Source organism: Chaetura pelagica, unplaced genomic scaffold (genome assembly GCF_000747805.2).
Source record: "Chaetura pelagica isolate M959 unplaced genomic scaffold, ChaPel_1.0 scaffold559, whole genome shotgun sequence".
Classification (NCBI taxonomy): domain Eukaryota; kingdom Metazoa; phylum Chordata; class Aves; order Apodiformes; family Apodidae; genus Chaetura; species Chaetura pelagica.
Window position 1 is genome coordinate 904,913 of NW_009970722.1, and position 21,559 is coordinate 926,471.

A 21,559-nucleotide genomic window follows, 5' to 3' on the forward strand; every position below is an offset into this window, starting at 1 on the left:
CTCTTTCTAATGCTCTCCAGGATGGCACTGGCCTTCATGGTTACAAGGGCACTTTGCTGGATCATGGTTAACTTCTTGTCCACCAGGACTCCCAGGTCCTTCTCCCCAGAGCTGTCTTCTAGCAGGCTAACCCCTAACCTGTACTAATGCATGGGGTTATGCATCTCTAGGTGCAGGACCCTACACTTGCCTTTGTTGAACTCCATTAGGTTCCTGTCTGCCCAACTCTGTAGTGTACCCATGTCTCACTGGATGGCAGCACAGCCTTGTGGTGTATCAGGCATGCCTCCAAGTTTTGTATCATCAGCAAACTTGCTGTGGATACATTCTATCCCTTCATCCAGATGATGAGGATGATACTTTTAAGTATGTTCAACCAGACTGAACACAAAACTGAACCCTGGGGAATACCACTAGCAACAGGCCTCCAACTAGACTGCATTACTGATCACAACCTTCTGAGCTTGACAATTGAGACAGTTCTCAATCTATCTCACTGTCCATACATCTAACCCACACTCCCCAAGCTTACTTATGAAGATGCTATGGGAAACAGTATCAAAAGCCTTGCTGAAGTCAAGGCAGACAACTTCCACTGATCTCCTCTGATCTACCCAGACAGTCGTAACACCACAGAAGACTATTAGATTGGTGAATTCATATTGACTACTCCTGATAACATTCTCCTCCACATGCTTAGAGATGACATTCAGAAATAGCTGTTCCGGTACCTTTCCAAAGATAAAGATGAGGCTTCTTGCCCTTTCTGAAGATGGGAGTGACACTGGCTTTCCTGCAGTCCTCAGGTACTTCTCTTATCACAGAATTATAACAAAATGGTTTGGGTTGGGAGAGACCTTAAAGATGATCTAGTTCCAGCCTCCCTGCATGGGAGGGGTCACTTTCCACTAGGCACCGTTGCTCAAAGCCCTATTCCAGCCTGGCCTTAAACACTTCCAGAGAGGGGGCATCCACAACTTCCCTGGGCCACCTGCTCCAGCATCTCACCATCCTCATAGCGAAAAATTTCTTCATAATGTCTAACCTAAAGCTACCTTCTTTCAGATTAAAACCATTACCTCCTGTCCTATTGTTTCCCGCCCTTACAAAAAGTCCCTCTCCAGCTTTCTTCTAGGCACTGGAAAGCTGCTTTAAGGTCTCCCAGGAGCTTTCTCTTCTTCAGGCTGAACCACCCAAGCTCTCCCAGCCTGTCTTCATAGAAGAGATGCTACAGTCGCTCTGGACTTTTTCCAACAACTCCATGTCTGTCTTGTGCTAGGAACTCCAGAACCGGATGCAGCGCTCCAAACTGGGTTCCATGAAAGCAGAGTTTTCTTTTGATGCAGCTCACGTTATAGTTGGTTTTCTGTGTGGCAAATGCACCTGGATGGTGCTCCATGTGCTCACGCTGAGCTTCTCATCAAATAACATCCCCAAGTCCTTCTCCTCAAGGCTGTTCTCAATCCATTCTCTGCCCAGCCTGTATCTGTGCACTGTGGGTGGTGGTCCTTCATTCTCCTGGATACGGCCTTTGCCTTCTGTGACTGGCAAAAAAGTCATTGAGTACCTCAGCCATCTCCATATCCCACCTAGCCAGGTCTCCCCTTTCCTTCTGGACACGATCCACGTTTTCCCTAGTCTTCCTTTTATCACTGACGTACCTATAGAAGTTTTTGTTGTTACCTTTGATGTCCCTGGCCAGATTTACCTCTACCAGGGCTTCAGCTTTCCTAACCTGATCTCAGGCTGCTTGGACAATCTCTCTGCATTCCTCCCAGGCTATCTGACCTTGCTTTCATCCTCTGTAGGCTTCCTTTTTGTGTTTGATCTTGCCCAGAAGCTCCTTGTTTACCCATGCAGACCTCCTGGTATTTTTGCCTGATTTTATAGGGATGCATCACTCCTGAGCTTGGAGGAGGTGATTACTGAACATTAACTAGCTTGCTTGGCCTCCTCTTCTCTCCATGGCTTTACCCCATGGTAGTCTACCATGCAGGTCCCTTAAGAGACCAAAGTCTGGTGCCCTGAAGTCCTGGGTAGTCTTCTCTATGACCTTTCAAAGACAATAGAGCATGGCAATACCTGCCAGCTCCCTCAGCACTTACAGGTGCAACTCATTGGGACCCATGGATTTGTGGGTATCCAGTTTGCCTAAATGATTTCTAACCCAATCCTCCTTGACCACAGGAAAGCTGTCCTTTCTTCAGACTTTCTCACTTCCAGGTTCTGGTATTCCTGAGGCCCAGTTTTAGCACTAAAGACTGAAGCAAAGAAGCATTCAGTAACTGCCTTCGCTGTATCCTCCATCATCTGGGCACCCATCTCATTTAGCAGCAAGCCCACATTTTCCCTAGCCTTCCTTTTGCTACTGATACACTTGAATAAGCCCTTCTTGTCACCGTTTGCCTCTCTGGCTCTCATCTTGGAAGGCACCTAACATATGCTGCTGCCCTAGTTGGCTTGGCTTATGAGTATTGCCATTTTGGATCCTGTCCTCTGATTCCTTCAGTATAAAGTCTGCCTCACCCATCTGGCCAGGCTGTTGCCAAAGATTCCCTTGCTTCTTCTAGACAGGTGGATTCCATCCCTTTCTAACACGTTATAGTAAGAAATGTCTCGTTGTAAAAGCCAAAGCCTTTGTGACCTATCAGCTACACACCCAGAAGTTGATATGCATTATATGTCTTCTTCTGGCTGCCTTTCCTCCAACTGGTAAAATAGATGAAAAGGTAACTTGAACATTTTTCACTTACACTTTCAGGGGGCTCTATACTCTCTCTTGATTCTGCCCAGGTTCTGGCTAGCAGTGTCATTCACGCCCACATAAGAGACAAACAGTGAATAGTCAGTGCTTTTCACAAGGTGTGGCATTCTGTCAGCAATGTCATGGATCTTAGCTGCTGGAAGGTAGCATACCTCTTGTGACTCCCTGTCAGGCCAGCAAGTAGGTACCCCATAGCCCTTTAACAGACAGTCACCCACCGCAAGCTCTCGTAATTTCTTTTTACCCACTGTGTGCTGCTGGTACAGTTTCTCCTTGCAGAACTTGCTCATGCCTGTTAAAAGATTCATATCTGGTTTTGGTTGTGATGCTAGAGGGTGGAAACTGAAGTACAGTCCTGCTTTGGTTGGTCACTGGGGTCCAAAGTGCCTCATTTTCACTGTTGCCCTTTACAGGAACATGGTTATAAAACAACTCTCTCTGTTTCAGTTCCTCTATTACCGCACAGTTAATGTCGAAGTTAAAGCTCCAAGCACTGACTTCACCCTCAACACAACATTCTCAAGCAGAGTTGTTTTTAAATAGGATACAGGAATAATGCTATTACAGTGTCACCAGTTAACTGATTGCTTTTCTCCCTGAAAGAGACTCTCAACAAGCAGGCTCACCTCTTTCCTATCCCAAAGAGATAGATTAGCCAGCTGCCAAGAAACTATTGAAAATCTAAGAATGTTCAGCTATGACAAAAGGAACACTTTTAAAACTATCTTCCAGCAGATTTTTAGCAAGTGAGCTTCAGCTACAGTCTTCAGACACCTTACTTTTTATAAAAAGTTATACAAGTCTTGGGCTATGTGTCAGATTTCAACACTGGCAACTCATCTACCCATGCTCCTAGAAGTGGTATTTTCTCTCTCAGCTCTAGTGCTAAAAAAACCCCACAAAACCAAAAAAAGAAACACTAGACAAACAATTTTTTTTTTTTCATTGTTCCTGGAAGGCACAATTATTGTTGGAAAAACATCTAACAGGACTGCAACAATAATGTGCTCATAAAGAAGTAATCTAAAAATCTAAAAAGCAAGGATGTCCTTATGCCAAGTGACGAAGAACGGATGTGTCTAATTTGAATGCCTTAGAACTCACACGGACAACTTGGAAAGAATCAAAAAAGGAGTCTAACTTACTGAAGCAAATATTCAGTGCTGAAGGACCAGTGCAGAAACAAACACTGACACTGCTTTGGACAATCATCACAGACAGCACGATCATAATAAGTATTTATGAATAGGATCAATTTTGCTTTAAGAGAAGTATAGTGAAGTTTTGACATACATCATTCCTCAAAATCAGGATTTAACTTTACAATTTCTGAGAGGAGACACACTTCTGAACAGTAACAGAGTCACAGCAGTTTGGGAAAAAACAAATGCATGTAAGAAAATATATGTTATTACAACAAAATAGGATCTGTATGTTACTTTGTCTTAAAAGGTATGGCCTTGCAAAAAAGCCTCCATAACCATAAATGCAGAAAGTGCTAACATTGGAAATAGAAAGCAAGAAAAAAACATAGGATTGAAACCAACCACCATTAGGCTATACTGCTATATTAGAAACCTTACCTTACAGAACATGTCTCGGAGATCATCTTTTGGACTAATCCACGATGCAACAGCATCGCAAAAAAAAATAAAGTCCTATAAAATTGAACAATCACATAGGTTAGAAATGTCATTTTACAGGTCTGAAACCAACACGATATGAACTACGCAGGTTCTTTGATCCTAATTCACAACTGCTTCTGTTTTTATGTATTTATTTTCCAGTTAATTCAGACAATAAAGGTAAGTCATTTTATGCCTAAGTGTTCAGGAATAGAAATATCTGAGTGTAGGAATATTTAATTAGCTTTTTGATTAAATAAAACTTCAGTAAAAAAAACCCAAAACAAAACAACTCTCCGCTCCCACACCACATTTGTTTAATGGGAATTCTTTCAGTACACAAAGTTCAAGAACCAACCACCTTAAGAACAAGCAACTCAAGACCTCAAACTCAAGCAACAAACTGCAGCACTCACCCATTTCCAGTTGGGGAAAAAAACCCCTGTTATTTCTATAAGCAGTCGGAAGTTTTTTCTGGGACACACAGGATGTTCTTCATACAGGATCAAAACTAAAGCCACCCCACAATCCCTATACTTAGTTTGCCTGCTGTCATGCATCACTTCCTACTACAGAACTAAGACACAGGTCTTTAATCATTGAGTTGACAATGCACGTTTTTCAGTAGGAACTGGTGACAACAGCTACAGAGAAAGAGAGATGGGATAATGAAGAGATCTCTTAATTTTCTCCTCCTCTTAAGTTATGTGAAAGAACAAATGGACAGCAGAAGATGTAAATACTAAGTATAGAATAAGGCATTAAGTGAAATGAACTTATATTTCAAAAGAAGGAAGAAGCTCAATTTTTGTGTTTCAGGAAGTATTCCAGGCACAGAAGAGGGAAAATCATAATTGTTTTCCTCTAGGAAAATACTACATTGGTACAGCTTTACTTTGGAGGGTTGGAGCCTAAAGAGCAAATCATGCTATGTTCTTCAGATATCACATTATTTCAAAGACATGCATGTTCCTTGTCACACTATTTAAGCAATATCAAACTGAAACAGAATCTTCCTGACCCAAGTTTTGAAAAGGTAAGCCTGGTTACTCCTTTTGTCGTATTTGTTTTAAAAGCCTAGGTTACACCTTGAAAATAGATTTAAGTATGTCTACCTGTGCCCTATATTTTTAAACAGATTCTGACAACAAACTGGCAGAAGTATCAAAATACAGTTATTTTAATCAAAGTTCATTATTTACATGTTCTCCATAAGTAAAAGACAAAGCCTGAATTTAACAAAACTCTTCTCCTTTCCTTTGCTAGGTGGGAATTACTGAAGCCCCACGATACATATAATTTGCAATATAAACATTTTGGCCTCTTAGACCTCAAAAGAAAGTTAAATCATGTACTACGGCAACTTACATCATGCTAAACTTGTTCATATTTCATATACAGCTTCCACTAAGTTTCACATGAGTAAAGAAAAGAAGCTAAGATCTATTACTATATCTTACTTGGACTACTCCGCTGGGGTTGACCGAGATCATGGTACATATCCCACGAAATGCTGAATCCTTTTCCTCATTGTCTCTTATGTTTCGCAGAGAGGTGCACCTAACAAGTTGGAGAACAAAACTTAGCTAACTGTATTACTTTTTCTTCAGTTAAGTCAGAACTAAATGAGAGTATTTGATGGAATAAGTCACACCGATGAGATTATCTGAAACGCTGTTTTTAACACTTAAAAAAACACTTGCTGCAGTCTTTACTAGCATATTCCCATTAGGCATCATTCTACATAATCTTGTTCTCCTGTTGAAATACATACAGCTAGTAAGTGTGACCTGCATTCCATTAAATACAAAAGAAACATGTACCTGAAATATTTATAGAAACTATCATTATTAGAAGCAGAACATATAATACTATCACAGTATGAATTATGTCAGATACCACTTACAGAACAGTTGTTTAACTTCTACAGCAGCAAGCAAGCTATTTTATACATAACAAATCTATAAACATATATTCCTTAGAGCAATCCAAGCTTCGGACTGAATTTTAAATAAAGTAACACACAGTTTAAATTTTACGGTATTTGCATGCATTGCATTATCATTCTGGTGGATTTTACAATGCTCTCTCATAGTCAAGCTTTAACACAGCAAGCATGTGACAATCTTATCCCATGCATAAATTAGTCGTTAGCCACAACATAAAGAATACATGACGGTGCTACTAAAAACTCACAAACCTGATAGGACAAGATTAGTCACATGGTTGGCAATGATTAAGGATTGAGATTTTGTAACCAACTGAAAATATATCTAAAAGTGAGATAGAGAGAAGAAAGAAAGAAAGAAAGAGAGTGAAGAAAAATGAATTAAAAAAAAAGATTGAATAATACACACCAGGGTCTTATAAACTGCTGTAGCATGGGGGCCACCTCTTGAGGACAAACGTAACCAAGACGACCAATTGTTATTGCTAAGGTAACGCAATCACGGTTATACACCACCAAACGCCAACCAAGACATGAGCAAATGAGGGGGGAGGAGAAAAAATAAAGAAAAAACAACAAATAACTCAGAAACAGAAACCAACAGAATCTGTGTATGATAATAAACATAAGATTTCACCAGTGCTGTTTATTACCACCCCCTAAATAAGAGGCAGCAACATATATGGTATACTTTCCAGGGTAAAAGAAAAAGAAGTAAATGAGAGAACACCAAAAACACAATTTAAAATCCAAAGGCTTTCTGATGTAAACATTATGCCCTTTTCCAACTCATCTCTTACAGTGAATTTACCTACTATACATTTCAAAGTTTTTATTCAAATGTACTATTATAGATACTCTTCATAAGTAGTAATTAACCATTTTCACTTTTAGAATCAATTATTCAAAATATGGTTACTTTTCAATGTTTAGAATTCAATATTATAATAGATCTACACTATCACAGTAAAAATATAGTTACGAATACTTTCACATGGAAAATACTGTGGTCTATCTAAAAATGATAGATACATGAAACAGTTCTTAAGGAGCACCAACTACCTGTCTTCTTCATAATCTTAGAGAATTTAATCCAAAGTGGTTGCTAACTTTTGAATTAGCTTTGGCAACTAATGGCAGAAAATTTATTCTTTATTTTCAATCTTTGTCTTGTTCACAAAAGGCTTTCTCATGTAAGTTTCTTACGACTAACTTCTGATACCAAGGCATAAGGACATATGAAAAGCAAAACTGCTTCATCACAGACTGAAGAAAATACCATCCTGTAAATGTGTTTTAATGGTGTTTGCTCAACTAACAAATTATCTTCAGAAAAAGGAGAGGGTGGGGAATAATGTATCAGGATTACTTGAAGCAAAATACATAAATACTACTAAAATCCAGCAGATTTATATGAAGCAGAGAAAGGAAACCTAAGTTTAAGGGACATACTATGCAACACTCTAATTAACAGGCAATTGTGAACAGTTTCATGAAACATGCAATAAAGCAGATGATGCTTTCTCCAAAAGTTTGGTGTAGGATATACTAGCAATTTGAATCCCACTCGGTTCATGAAAGCTGCAGCTCACTGGTAACACACTGTTTGCCATGGTTTCAATATGCCGTGTCTAAAGTTTTCAGCAGATCTAACTTAGAAAACTGTATTTGAAGTGATAACTTCAAGGCTTTATCTGTAAACTCTCACAGCTACTGACTTCACAAGGAATAGTAATCTTGGTCAAAGCTCAATTTTTTGGCATGTGCTGGTTATTTTCTATGCCATTAATATTACTTAGGGTGGGGTCTCATGTATCCAAGAATTGTTTTCACAGCTCATTACATACCAAGTTTAAGTAGAGAAACTAATATTCTTGTACATACTAGTGGCATGCAGCAAAATATCCCACAACAAACTTGTAATACGCCACACTCAACATTTATTTGCAGTTATGCATCCACATTTAAAGTAAATATTAAGAGAATAAAAAAAAAAAATTGTTTGGATGCTTCCAAAAATTAACAACAATGGAAGCAAACATTTAGGCTCCAGGATGCCTCTAAGTTACAGGTATTACACATCCATACAGTGCAGAGGAAGGGGATCAGGGCAGGAGCAGGGGGAAAGAAAATTTATATTGCTGTACTATTTCATGGCATATTTCACAACAAGTGCTCCAAAATTATCTTTTTGAAAAGTAGTGCCTATAATATGCCACACAATTAGGTAATTTTTTCTTCAAGGTCACCTTCCATACTAAACAGGGAGATGGAAAATGCAGCTTTTAAGTTTAGAGAATAGCAGAGGAAAAATATGCATTGAAAATCTCTCTTCAATTTGTCTCTTGCCTAGGTCAAAAAATATAACTGTACCACTGAATTTGCCTAATTTTCAATCATGTCAGGTGTAACAACTAAACTGTGATTTTCTTACAGACAATTAGTTTTAAAAAAAAATCTCAACTCATAAAATAGTAAACCAGAAACCTCTCAAATCATTAATAAAGTTTTGCTGAAGTATGGAAGGTGCTTTTCATACCAGAACATGCCCTCTATAAATGCAAAAGAAACAAGCCTCAGAAATTCTGATTCAGTAATGCATTTGGGGATTGCTCCCAATTTTGAAGGTAAATCTGTGGGCCAGAACATAAAACATGCATGCCATTATTAGAATTTTTTTCAGAAATCTGTTATTAAGTGACCACGTAATAAATGTTATTAATAATTTCAGTTATGTTGTGATAAAACTGCCATCACAGATCTAGATTTTTGTGCACAATACCACAAGTTTATCTTTTAATAAAAGGGTACCTTTTTTTGTAAAGTCAAATAATTCATTATTTGTTTTATATATGCCAATCACATTTGTTTCTAACACTGAACATACATATACAGTACACATGTGTAAAGACATGCATATATTAAAATCACTGTTAACTAAATCTTTAAGTGTTACTGCATACACTTGTCATATTCAATACATAAATAAAACTGGAAAAATATTTAAGCAGATTAGAAATTAATATAAACCCTATAAAAATGAGAAAGCAATAACTTTAAGAATCTAGATATATGACAGACGGTTTGTTTCAACACTGAGACTTGTAAAAGCTTCTGCAAAACAGAGTTGCTTTTACTTATAAAAAACTAATTCATAGCCATAAAATCAGTTCTGGTGTGATTCTCCTATGGAATTTTAAAAATAATTATAAAAAAATCTCTAATTCCCTTTGCCACGTATGGTTGAGTTTTTGGGTACCTGTGTTCTCTAACAACGTCTTTGGTGTGTTGGGTCTGTTAATTATTTCTACAAGCTGGTGCAACACCACTGGAATATAAGGCTGCATCTCTATACCTGTAACAGCCAAAAAAAAACAAACAACAAAGATTCAGAATGAAATGACCATTAATACACATAATCTAAACAGACCGAGTACACTGAAATTACCAACTAGGATAGAATCTCAAATTTAAACTTTAACATGAAACTATCACTAAAAAAACAACATCCAAAATACATTCATGAGGACAAACCATGCTATATATACAGAAATTCAAAGAAAAAGAAGTCTTACCCATCTGAATGGAGATTTCTCCAATTGCCCAGGTGGCATTGTTACATACAGAAATGAATTCGGGGTTTAGGTTGGTTCCCAAAATTGGCATGAAATCAGCTAGAAAGAACAACAGTTTAAATTCTCATCACACAATACAACCTTCTTGTCCCACTACTGTAAGATCACAGGGGAGAAAGTTTTTTTAAGAAAATCATGTAAGCCTACTTAAATGCTTGAAAAGTGTTACACATGAATTAACAAGAGGTGTATTTCTGCTATGAATCAGATAAACCCAGATTTCAGAACCCAAACAGATCAATGCAGATCTTTTCAGATTATTATTTTAAAATGTTTCTAATAGGCTTTACTTTTATGCAACTCTAGAAATATTTTTCTCCCCTTCCCTTGCTGGGGTAGAGGGACAGTGGGAAAGGGGGATAGAAGAAAAAAATCACATGTACAAGTTCTTGTAGTTTTATGGCATGGTTGAACAACCCTCAAGTCACCTGGATGTATTCAGCTATGTTTAAATAAATAATGAAGCCTAGAAGGCAATCCCGTCTTTGATTAAATTCTAAAAAATTAGTCACAAAGAGTATTTGTGGTAAGAGACAGCAAATATCATAACTGATGCCATTTCCCCATTGAAATTAAATTTAAAAAAACCAAACCAAAACCCAGCCTTTAGCAAAATTTCCTGATTTATATAATATTATGTAACAACAGCAGGGAAAAAAGCCATAAATTGAAGAATTTACCAAAGCAAGCAACTATTGGAACTGAAGTTTAAGCACTTATGGTTTGCTGCATTCCAGCACAACAGGTAGCTTGTTACATCATAAAAATCAAGGACAAAAATTAACTATTTCACTGTCTGCAAAAATAAGTCTTTTAAATACACAATTCAAATGACAAAAAATTATATACCACTGCTGACAAAAGGAAAATGAAAACTTACAACACCCTGAATAGGCAACCCACAGAATAGGGAGCTTTAAAAAAGGCAAAAAACAGCCTCTTATCAATTTGTGAAACATGTTAAATGTTTATTATTAAAAGAGACATACCGATGCAAGGCTTAACATGCTGAAAACACGCCTTTGTCAGATCACCTAACAATGCAAAAGAACTCTGCCGCACCTCAGGCATTTTATCCTAAAGAGAGGAAAAAAAAAATTACAATTATAGAAGTGTTTCTGATTCTCTTAAGTAAGAAAATCCCTGTATCAAACAGGTTAGTCATCTCACCTGCATGCACTGGTACATTAGTGTCAGGATATTGCTGCGAGCCACTAGCTGTTCAATGTTGCCTCCAAGTCCTTCAGCTAAACCACTGAGTAAATCAAGAGCCACAATCATGAAATCTTTATCTGGAGCCTCATATTGATCTGGCTGAGCATTATGCAACTGCAACAAAGTACACATTTTTCAAAATGAGTATTAGATGTTCTCATGAGTATGCCAAAAAAAAAGCTTCTGCATTGCTGATTCCTTTTGATATTCAATGGTTATAAAATAGATCTCCTCGCAAACACTTAACTTTATGTAGGTAATACATTGGCTTACTGAGATATTCTGGAAACACTGAAATAGCAATAGAAAAATACCATGGCTTGTGCAAGGGTCTTCTGCACCAGATTTACACAACGCTGGTATACAGGTTCACAGTATGGAAGAAAGCCAGATTGCAAGGCAGTAGCAACTGATGACAGGCACTGGAAATAACAGACAAACAATCAATTAAATAAGACAGCAGTGACTACCTTTCCTCACATCCCTGAAGTGCCTTTTACTTAGGAGAAATAAATTAAAAGTATTAAATGATTAAGAAATCATAACCTAGAAAGGGAGTATCAACTAGCTGAGCCTTCAAGTCAAGTATGAGCAAGTTGTTATTCTCATAGTTGCAGCATCTTCTTAGAGGTAGAGAAGTGCACAAAAACTGCTACAAAATTCAGCCACCACTCACACTATACTTCAGGATCTTGACGGAGTATAAGCCCTAACATTTATTTAAGAGTTATGAAACTTATTCTTCTAGAGGTGCTTTTCTTCTTCACACTGAGAAAGTACAGAGAATATACTACATGGTCTGGTTCGTACCTTCAGCTTGTCTGATGTAGTTTTAATGGAGGAACAAAGGGAGAGCAAAGATAGAAAGAAGACAAAAATAAAAGGAGGATAGAACATTTCTTTTTTACTCAGAATCCCAAAGAGAACACTACAAAATGGCAGAAACAAGTGAAAGATTTCTGCTAAACCTAATGGTATTTCCAACATCACAACTTTTTTCTTTACTACAGTCAGAATATTTTCTCTGTAATGGGAAATATATATGCTGTCAGCTTTTATAGTGTCAATTCCTAGTGGGAGCATCTTTAGTAGAAATTGTAATTCCTAAAATAAGTTAATAAAACAATAACATTTTAACACTTACCTCTAATAAAGGGAAGAGATCTTTATCTTCATCCTTCAACATGTTCCACTTCTGGATTAATGGAGGCATTAGCATCTGAATATATTCCTGTTCAGGATTAAAATACATCAGCTGCTGAAACACTTCATTGAAACTATTTTATTTCAAAGCTAGAAAACTGATGTATTAAGACTTGATATATATTCTATTTTTTCAGAAAAAAAAATTCTGATGTACTGTAATTCAGTCATTGTAATAAGTAGGAATAGTTTAATATTAGAATTTACAATTTCTGATTTAGAATTTTTTGCTGAAGAATGTAAGTACCTTTGCAGAGTGAATCTTTACTCCAGGTTTGGTTTCAGTCTAGCTGCTGAGGTTTTTGCAAATCTATGATTGCTTCAGGGCTTGTAGAAAATGTTTTTACTAGCAATGCAAACTGGCTGTGCCATCTGCCACCTACCAAACCTCTCACATTGCCCTGATGCTACGCTACATCCCTATTCCCTCAAGTTCCTAAAACTTCACCCATCAACTAACAATCCATGACGAAAGTAATTTCCTATCACTCCAGAAGGATAAAGTTACCCCTTCTGTATAAATCTGCATCTTCCCTGCCACTGCAGTCACAGTCAGAAGGACTGCAAGGGATCCCTATAGTGCTGTTGCTCGGAGAAGACACCTAAAGGTATCTAAAGAGCCAAAGGACGCTGGCAGCTAAAGCTATGTCCAAAGAGAAAATATTCTAAGTGACTGAAGAAAGTCCCACCTTCACCAGGAGCTCTCATTGGACTTCTTCTGGTACTGTAAACTGTCAAAGTGGCCAGGGTCAGAGACACACTGAAAAAGAATCCCTTTGACAGTGTCGGTTCTCAGATGGCAAGCAACGTGCCATGGAAAAAAGCTCTAATTGGTTTATTCTAGTGGGTCTATGACATCTGAAGCAATATGGAGAGATAAAAAGATATTTCAGTAAGTATTATAAAAGATGTACATGTGACATGTATGTGTATTGTATTAATTAATGTATGAACATTAAAAAAGCCCTACTGCATTTACTTCTGTATTATCTGTGCTTTGTCCAAAGGATTCTATGTTTTTATATATGAAGTGAATGCCTGTCTCACACTCATATAAAGCAGCTTCTAGTGATGATGTACACCAATACGCTGGAAAGAGACACAAAGAACAGCTACTCTTAAAATAGCTACCAAAAAAAGTGTGGTCATTAGAAATTAAAATATACATTCCAACAATTTTTCTGAAGCCCCATTTCAAATCCGTAGTGATATGTGTCTTCTCTGAGCTGAAACATTCTGAACAAGAGAAAAAAACCTCATGTCAAGAGGCACATTTCACAAGCCACCTCACACAAAATGACTTATTTAAAATGGCAAATATTTGTGTAGTGGGAAAATTACATGCAGTCTGTGTTTTACCTGTTAACGTTCAGTATTACAGAAACATCAGAATTTCTGTTTTATAACATGTAAACCACACTACAAAAACCACTGAACCAGTTTTTCAGTTATGATGACTGCTTCTACAGAAGGTATACTCACTGGTTTATTTAAATGATGTCCTACAGAATCTGCTAGAGTTCCTATGGCATCATAGAGAATGAGAAGGTTTTTATGCTGATATTTACTAAATGCGAAGACCAAAGTGTCAAGTATATATGCAAGATAAGGAACAAGCTCTGTACAAGCCTCCTCTTCTAGAGTAGCAAAGGCACTGAGGGACAAAAAGACAGGTCAGTTAGTATCTTGCAAAAACATAAGATGATCCCAAAACGTCCCACACTACTCATCTCTGTTTAAACATAAAACTATTTAGTCCTCAGATTCAACCAAGACACTTTTTCAAAATGGTATTACTGAGGTAATTCCAATCTTTTTTGATTGAACACATACGGATTCAGCTCTTTCATTGCTATGAACAAACTAAAAGATATTGCCATAAGACCCATTATTTATACACAGGAAGCCCCCACAGAGAAAAGCATTACTCAACAGAAGCTGCAATAAATTAACTTAAATAGCAGAAACCATAACAAAAGCTTTTTACTTAAGTTAAAAATGGCACACTATCTTTTCCATATCCTGTAGCTGCAACTAGAAGCCCTAGTGCTCTTGTGCCGGTACAATGCCAACATGATCCTGCCCTCTCAGCAGCATATAACATAGAGAAACAGAGAGAGAAAAACAGGGAAAAATAAATGCAAAGACAGATGACAAACAATTTTAGTCAACCTTGGCCAAAACACTCATGATGGCATCAAGCAAACTTTTCAGGTTGTCTGTAAACTGTTTGAACAACAGCATTAAAAATACCCACTCAAAACAGACAAACAAAAACCCCATACACCAGACATTCTGCTTCAGAGAAGCATCAAGGAAAGAAAAAAATTAGCTGTTGAAGATTTACTGACCTAGCTTCTGTCAACAAGATTATTATTAGCTTGTCCCTTCACTAAAACTGCATGCATCACCCCATGAGGTGAACAATTCCCTACCAGTGCGCTACCAAATACAGAAATGCTTTTTTCTTAAGACAATGAAACTGTGAACTGTGAAAGGGCTAGCATTGTTATAATTTTATAATATTATGAAGTGTTCTTTCAGAAAGGCATACAATATGAGCAGGAAAACATACTTCAGTAATATATCCTTTTAGGTGTCACCAACTAAAGGAGCAGTTTCTCAGAATAAATGTTAGAGATCTCCTATGATACATAATTTAGTCATGGAAACATAGTATCCTGACTAATTTTCAATTTGGTAGACATTAATGACTGCACAACTATTCACTGTAGGAAGGTAGCTTTTTGCTCCTCTCCAAGAAAGACCATTGTATTCCCTTGCAATGCAGAAAGCTTTTGACTTGTAACTGCTCTACATTTTCCTTAAGGTGGAGTTTTCCAGGTAAGTTTATTTTTTAGCTGCAAAAGTAATTTTAATGTACCTGAGCTCTAAAGAAAGCATTTCAAAACAGGCTATAAATCTGCAATTGAACTTTAAATAATTTTAAAAAAATAACTGCAGGGCATGCAATATGTTGCTTTGCAGCTGGTCTAAATGTTAATTTGTAGTTTATCAATGGTAAGCACTGCTCAAGAGCCAGAGTAGTGATACAGTCCTTAATACTGACATTCATTACAGTATATCCTGCAGTGATGGTTTGTGTGGACAGAAAATTTTGTTAGTAATTTTATCTTCAGCTTTACCTTGGGGAACTATACCACTCCATTTTCTGCAGTTAAGTCCACCAGATTTTGGATCAACATAGCTTTACAAGGTCAGGGGTGTTTCTGAATGTCTTGCTGAATTTTATGAATGCTCTTCATGTGTTGGGGAGGTATAATACAGCTATCCCAACTCTGAAAGTGAGAACCCATTTGTAGGGCAAAAGCTGCTGCTCAAGAGTGAGCTGCTGCTTGTAAAGAGAACGCTGCTGCTATGTCTGCACCCTACAGGCACAGCCACGACTCTGACATGGCTCCTTCCTCCCCCACCGATACTGCTGCTGTTCCAATTCATGAAGCGAGCCCTGTTGATACTGCTGCTACTGCCCCAGCCACCACGGCCACTCTTGATCTAGATGGCTACTAGTTGACCCTGTGACTAGGACTAAAACAAAAAGGAAAAGCACTTAACCCTGTCCAAAAGCTCCAAAGATTTCAGGAGACAAGGGAGAGGATGATAAGGGTACCTCCCTCTTAAGCAGGAGAGGGAGAGGATGATAAAACTGGTACTTTTTGAGTAGCTGTGGAAGAGTGTGCCTTTCTTTCTGACATAGTTATCTGAGGAGAAGGACTCAAAACCAAGAGTCGCTGTTAAATCCTACTCTGTGAAAGTAAAATGATCCAAATTCTTCTAGAAGTCAGGTTTGCTGTAAAAAGAAGGAAAGCCAAGGGGCCTATACAAGACAACCAGTTCCTGGGAATTAGGTGGCAAGATGGGCACTGCCACATCCCAATTAATGTGATTAACAAAATATCAGCTATGCCCCCACCAAGTAACAAAAAAGGAAATAATTCCTTTTTAGGCACTGTAGGCTTTCTGGAGGAAGCAAATTCCTGGTTATAATTAGATTGTGAAACCTCTCTATGACGTGACCCATAAGAAAAAGGATTTTAAATGGGGCCCCAAACAACAAGGAGCTTTTGAACAAATCAAAAAGGAGATTGGGCAGGCAATGGCCCTTGGACCAATCTGAACAGGACCAGGACAATCATATACTGAAAAGAAGTAAGGGTCACAAACAGATAATTTTTTTACTACAGGAAGCGACTTAGTTTGGCAACTCATATACTCTGAAAACAGGTCAAGAGAAATGCAAATTAACTTATTTCATGTTAGTACAACTCGGAGTAACCTGTAACTAAAGAAGTTGCATCTACTCCAATTTAAAAGAGAAAGAAATGCATTAAGAGCTAGAAATTGAGTTATGCAGTCATAGATAAGGCATTAAAATAGTTTCCCATGAAAAAGCCATGTCAAGGATAGTACCTTTTGCTTAAGGTTTGGCTCACCTGCAGGCAGCTTCTTGTACTCTTTTGTTGCTATCCAGGATACGCTTGAGCAACTCAGTCATTAATGGCTTCAAGTATGTGTCTGGGGGTTGGCTAACTACCCAGTGTGCATAGCGACTAAGAGTCCAGCATGTAATGGAGCGCACAAGAGCCTTTTTGTCAGAGAGGCACTGAATAAGATGAGGGATCAGCTCAGGAAGATACGGAATCATACCCTGCATGCAGCCTAGAAGAAAAGATACAGCTATTGCAGCACCAGAATTAACAAAAAGTTGAAGGGACATATTCCCATTCTCTATCATGTAAGAATACATCTTAAAAACATACAAAGCAAATCTACCTAATTTATTTTAAGTCCTATAAAGAAGCCTTACATAAACAATAGTTAAAATCCCCAATCAAACTTATATTAATTTAAACTGCAGTTTTACTTCAGCACTTCCCCAATTACTGGATATTCTGTTTTACTTAACAGAGCATGGCAAGTACATCCAGATAAGTTTATACAACTCAGACGTCCTACAACAGTCTACTCAGAGAAACCAATACAAGAAGTAGAGAAAACTTGGTGTTGACAACAAATCATCACATAATTAAAAAAGACTCTAAAAAATTTGCATTTCTTCTTTTTTCTCCTAAATATGATACAAATACTGACCAGCAAAAAATAACGTGTCAAGTCAGCAAAGGCAGTAATACACTGAGATTTGCCAGAAGCACTAACTTTTAAATTACTTGACTTGAAATCAAAACTATCAAACAAGTTTTCTAGTCACAAATTCACTAGACACTGTAGGAAAAGAACGATAATCAAGGCACAGACCCAAAAGTATTCCTTCAGTTGCAAAAGGGACAGAGATGCTGAAAACGTAGGCAGAAAGTCAAGTAAGACTGTGAATAAGTACACAGGAACAGAAGTTATTACATTCAAATTGGAGAACCATCCACAAAAAAGCAACTCAGGGCACTGAGGTCATAGGAATGCACTTCTCCATTTCTGAAAACACTTAAATAAAACATAATGTTCAAATTTATTAAATATTCCTCTGCTGTGAAATCAAGTTAGTATTTCATGAGAGACCAATAAAGACATGCTGCAGTTAAGATGGGGAGAAAAAAAAATTGTCTAAGCTGTTCAGCCTCCCAAACATAAATAGATTTGAAAATTAAAAATTAAGTAACTGAAGTCACCAAATAGCAGATTAATCACCAAAACTGAACCAGCTACGGACATATACACTTGTTTGCAGAAGTTAATTCAACTGGAGGGAATCAAAGAGCTGCTTTAGATCAAATAAAAAAATCAGCATCCCAATATGCACTGTTGCCTTACCTTCAGCAATTGCTCCAAGAACAAGGATACCTGATTCTTTAACTACCCATTCAGGATGGAAGAGCAATTCCTTCAAAAGGGGCAAGATGTGTGGCAGAAGTTCATCACGAAATACATTGGCGAGAACATCTAGAGCAGCAGCAGAGCATTTCCCTGAGGGGAATTAACAGTGTTAATCTTTGCTTATTGTACACATCATTGTAGTTAGGCAATATATTCCTCATATTGACTTTGAGCTGCTAGTGGAGTCTCATGGCAATAGGAGAAAAGATACCTCCACTTGTCACAAAGTGCATGTAAGTCAGATTTGTCAGAATTTCACTATTTTCTACATGGGCTTAAAAAACAGTTTGTGGTATTTTCTTTCCTTACCACATTGCCTAGTGGCATATGATCCATACAGAGGCGATCAGAACTGTGGACTCCTCACAGCTATCTCCTTTCTTCCTGACTAAGGTAGTATATGCTGGTCAGATGCAAATTCCTTATATTTAAAAGAAGTACTGGTAAAGGCCATCATTACCAGCATATTCACATGGAAAAAAACCCCGCCCAATATTAAAACACACAAACCAATTTTAGAAGCAAGATTGAAGTAAAAGACAGCATTATTATGCTTACTCCAACAATCAATGTGCAAGAGTTGTTGTTTTTTTAAATGAACTTAACCAGGTGATATATGATTTTTTATTATCTTGTAGAATCAAAATATTAAGTCCAACAGTTCTGTTGAATTGCCTCTAGCAAATGTTTGTAGCACAGCCTGCTATCTGCCATATTTGAAAAAAGCTTTTGCCAAACCCGTTACACAAACTGCCATCAGAAAGAAACCCCCTCTATGCCATCCATCATGTCAGATAGCTCTTTTTATCTACAAAAGCAAAGCCTCTGTATTCCTATACACAAAGTAACCTTTTTACTGTGCATTTTGTATTATGCAAGTAGCTCTATTTTAAAATATTTTACACATTTCTTTGACATACTTAAATTCCAGTCAGAAATAGTATCATCATCATCAAGTTCATCATCATCATCATCATCATCTTCAATACCATCTTCTTCGTGTTGCTGAGCCACCGTCCGTGAGCGATGAAAACGAGGTCTTATGTCCTGTTCACTATCTGGAATAGCTTCATCCTCTTCAACATCCCCCTGTAATAAAAATGTTCTATCTGATAAACTAGTCCAACTACATTGCTCAAGGAAGTTAAGAATGTAGTTCCAGTTCAGGATTTGATAAGCATATAAAAGATTCACAACTGGTTTGTGCTGCCCAGCTAACTAAAAACACATTTTGCTGCCCCATTTTCCAGAAAAAATGACAGGAATGCAGAAGCAAGAGATGGAAGGTCACACATAAAATATCCTTGTTAAGAAATTAATCTTGATGGGAATGAAATAGAAAAAAAAAGGTGATAAATTCCAGTACTCAGACATACTCCAAAATGTACTGAAGGAGAAAGCTGTGTATTCAACCTAGAAACTAATGATGAACATTTTTTTAGACTCTATTGTTGCAGTAGTTTGTGGGCAATAGTGTCCCAGCTCTGCCTTAGTTGGGTGGTCTAGGAACGAGGGAAAACAGGAACAAACAACATGGAAGCAGTTACATTTAGTATTTGGAACTGCACATCTTGAACCAGAAAACTAATTCTCCATTGGAGAGATGGTAGGCAGGATCTGCCTGTTATGATTTACAGGTCAAAAACCAACCAGATACTCTTACAGCTCAAAACAAATGTATGCTCACCTTCAACAGAATAATATCAATCTCTGAATATTTCATACCATTTACCAGCACAGGTATCAGCCTACAAAGAAATATTGGTACATATCAAAATAACACACACACAAAAAAAATCAAGGCAGTTTTCAATTATTTAGGCCATAATTTTGGTTGCAACCCTCAGCCCCAAACCAAAATTTTAAAAAAGCGAAAACAAACAACAATTTTAGTCTGATAACAAAAGGTAGTACCTAAACCAAGCTCCATGTAATAAGGTTAATCAATCCTTTGTCATCTGAAAAAGTGTTAATTTAAAATTACAAATTTTTTACTACAGGTAGCCATGTGGCTAGTTTTAATTTCTAAAAACCAGATACTCTTCCATATGATACATCTATTCTGAAGAACTTTTCAGAAATTAAGTCTAAATGTTTTCATTAAAACTTCAAAGTGACTTAATACACATGATAAACAAGTTGCCTCTCACCAATAATACTTAATCACTTTACTTGTGACTGAAGACTTTCACTAGTCTTACAAATGGAAGCCTAACCACATTAAGCCCTTCTATCCCCTTGTGATTACTTCACTAAGGAAGGTTCCCAGTATTGGAGAAATCTCAATTAATCTGTATTAGGGCTTACTTCCAAGAGCATGTGTTGATAGGACAAGGGGGAATGGCTTTAAACTGAAAGAAGGCAGATTTAGGTTAGACATTAGAAAGAAATTTTTTAGTGTGAGGGTGGTGAGAAACTGGAACAGGTTGTCCAGGAAAGCTATGGATGCCCTCTTCCTGGAAGTGTTCTAGGGGAGGTTGGATGAAGCTCTTAGCAACCTGGTCCAGGGGACTCTAGTCCCCACTCATGAAGAGGGGTTGGAACTAGATGATCTTAAAGGTCCCTTCCAACCCAAATCAGTCTGTGACTCTATAATTAAACTGGCCACAGGACTCCAACTGTGCAGATACATACTTAAAAACAGTACCAAGAGGAAAAAAGTAAAATACTTAACGTAAGTACATGAAAACACATATTACACACCAAATTAAGAATTAACTTGGACTGACCCAGCACCAGTGACAGACTCAACTGCTCTAGATTCTGCAGCTGAGAGTATTGCTTTTGAAGGTACCAGGCCAGCAATAATACTCATGCACTGCAATGGCACATTACCTTCTGAACTTTGAAGGAAGCAATAGTAAATATACGCATTATCACTAATTTATACTACAGGAAGTAAACAGGAGCTACATATTTTATAAGAAAGCCTACAGGAGCAAAATGGAACAAGATATTAGACAGAACATGAACGGGCTTTTAGAAGACCTTGTCCCACTTTTAATGTAATATATAAAAAAATTTATATTATCATCAAGTACTGACAAACTTCTACAGCTCCCAAGTCAAACAGGGTTGCCAAGAATTAAGTTGCTTTCAATGAAGATGACACTGAAAGATAAGAGATGTTACTCTTATTTTTCTAGAAACGTGAAAGGCTTAAAAAAATGTAGTATGATGCTGTTGCAGTTCAATGTACATATAGGCCAAAAGAGGTGTAATACTGGCAGTTATTAACTAGTAGTTATAAATACTGTAACTCTCATTATAAACATGGTGTGTGTTGGGAAATTTAACTTGAGAGAACTGCCCTAGTAGT

At 37.4% G+C, this 21,559-nt stretch overlaps 1 protein-coding gene across 1 annotated transcript in view; it reads right to left on the minus strand.

Moving 5' to 3' along the window:
- Positions 1–21,559, minus strand: part of TNPO1 (transportin 1) — a 107,921-nt gene that overhangs the window by 4,714 nt on the left and 81,648 nt on the right. Inside the window, exons 10-23 of the mRNA XM_010006384.1 lie at positions 19,928–19,988; positions 19,161–19,329; positions 18,178–18,330; positions 16,845–17,070; positions 13,873–14,044; positions 12,332–12,418; positions 11,502–11,609; positions 11,143–11,301; positions 10,962–11,049; positions 9,913–10,011; positions 9,597–9,692; positions 6,747–6,822; positions 5,850–5,949; positions 4,348–4,422 (exon numbers count right to left, since the gene is read on the minus strand). Coding sequence (XP_010004686.1) covers positions 4,348–4,422; positions 5,850–5,949; positions 6,747–6,822; positions 9,597–9,692; positions 9,913–10,011; positions 10,962–11,049; positions 11,143–11,301; positions 11,502–11,609; positions 12,332–12,418; positions 13,873–14,044; positions 16,845–17,070; positions 18,178–18,330; positions 19,161–19,329; positions 19,928–19,988 — 1,669 coding nt within the window. The remainder of the gene's footprint in view (positions 1–4,347; positions 4,423–5,849; positions 5,950–6,746; positions 6,823–9,596; positions 9,693–9,912; positions 10,012–10,961; positions 11,050–11,142; positions 11,302–11,501; positions 11,610–12,331; positions 12,419–13,872; positions 14,045–16,844; positions 17,071–18,177; positions 18,331–19,160; positions 19,330–19,927; positions 19,989–21,559) is intronic.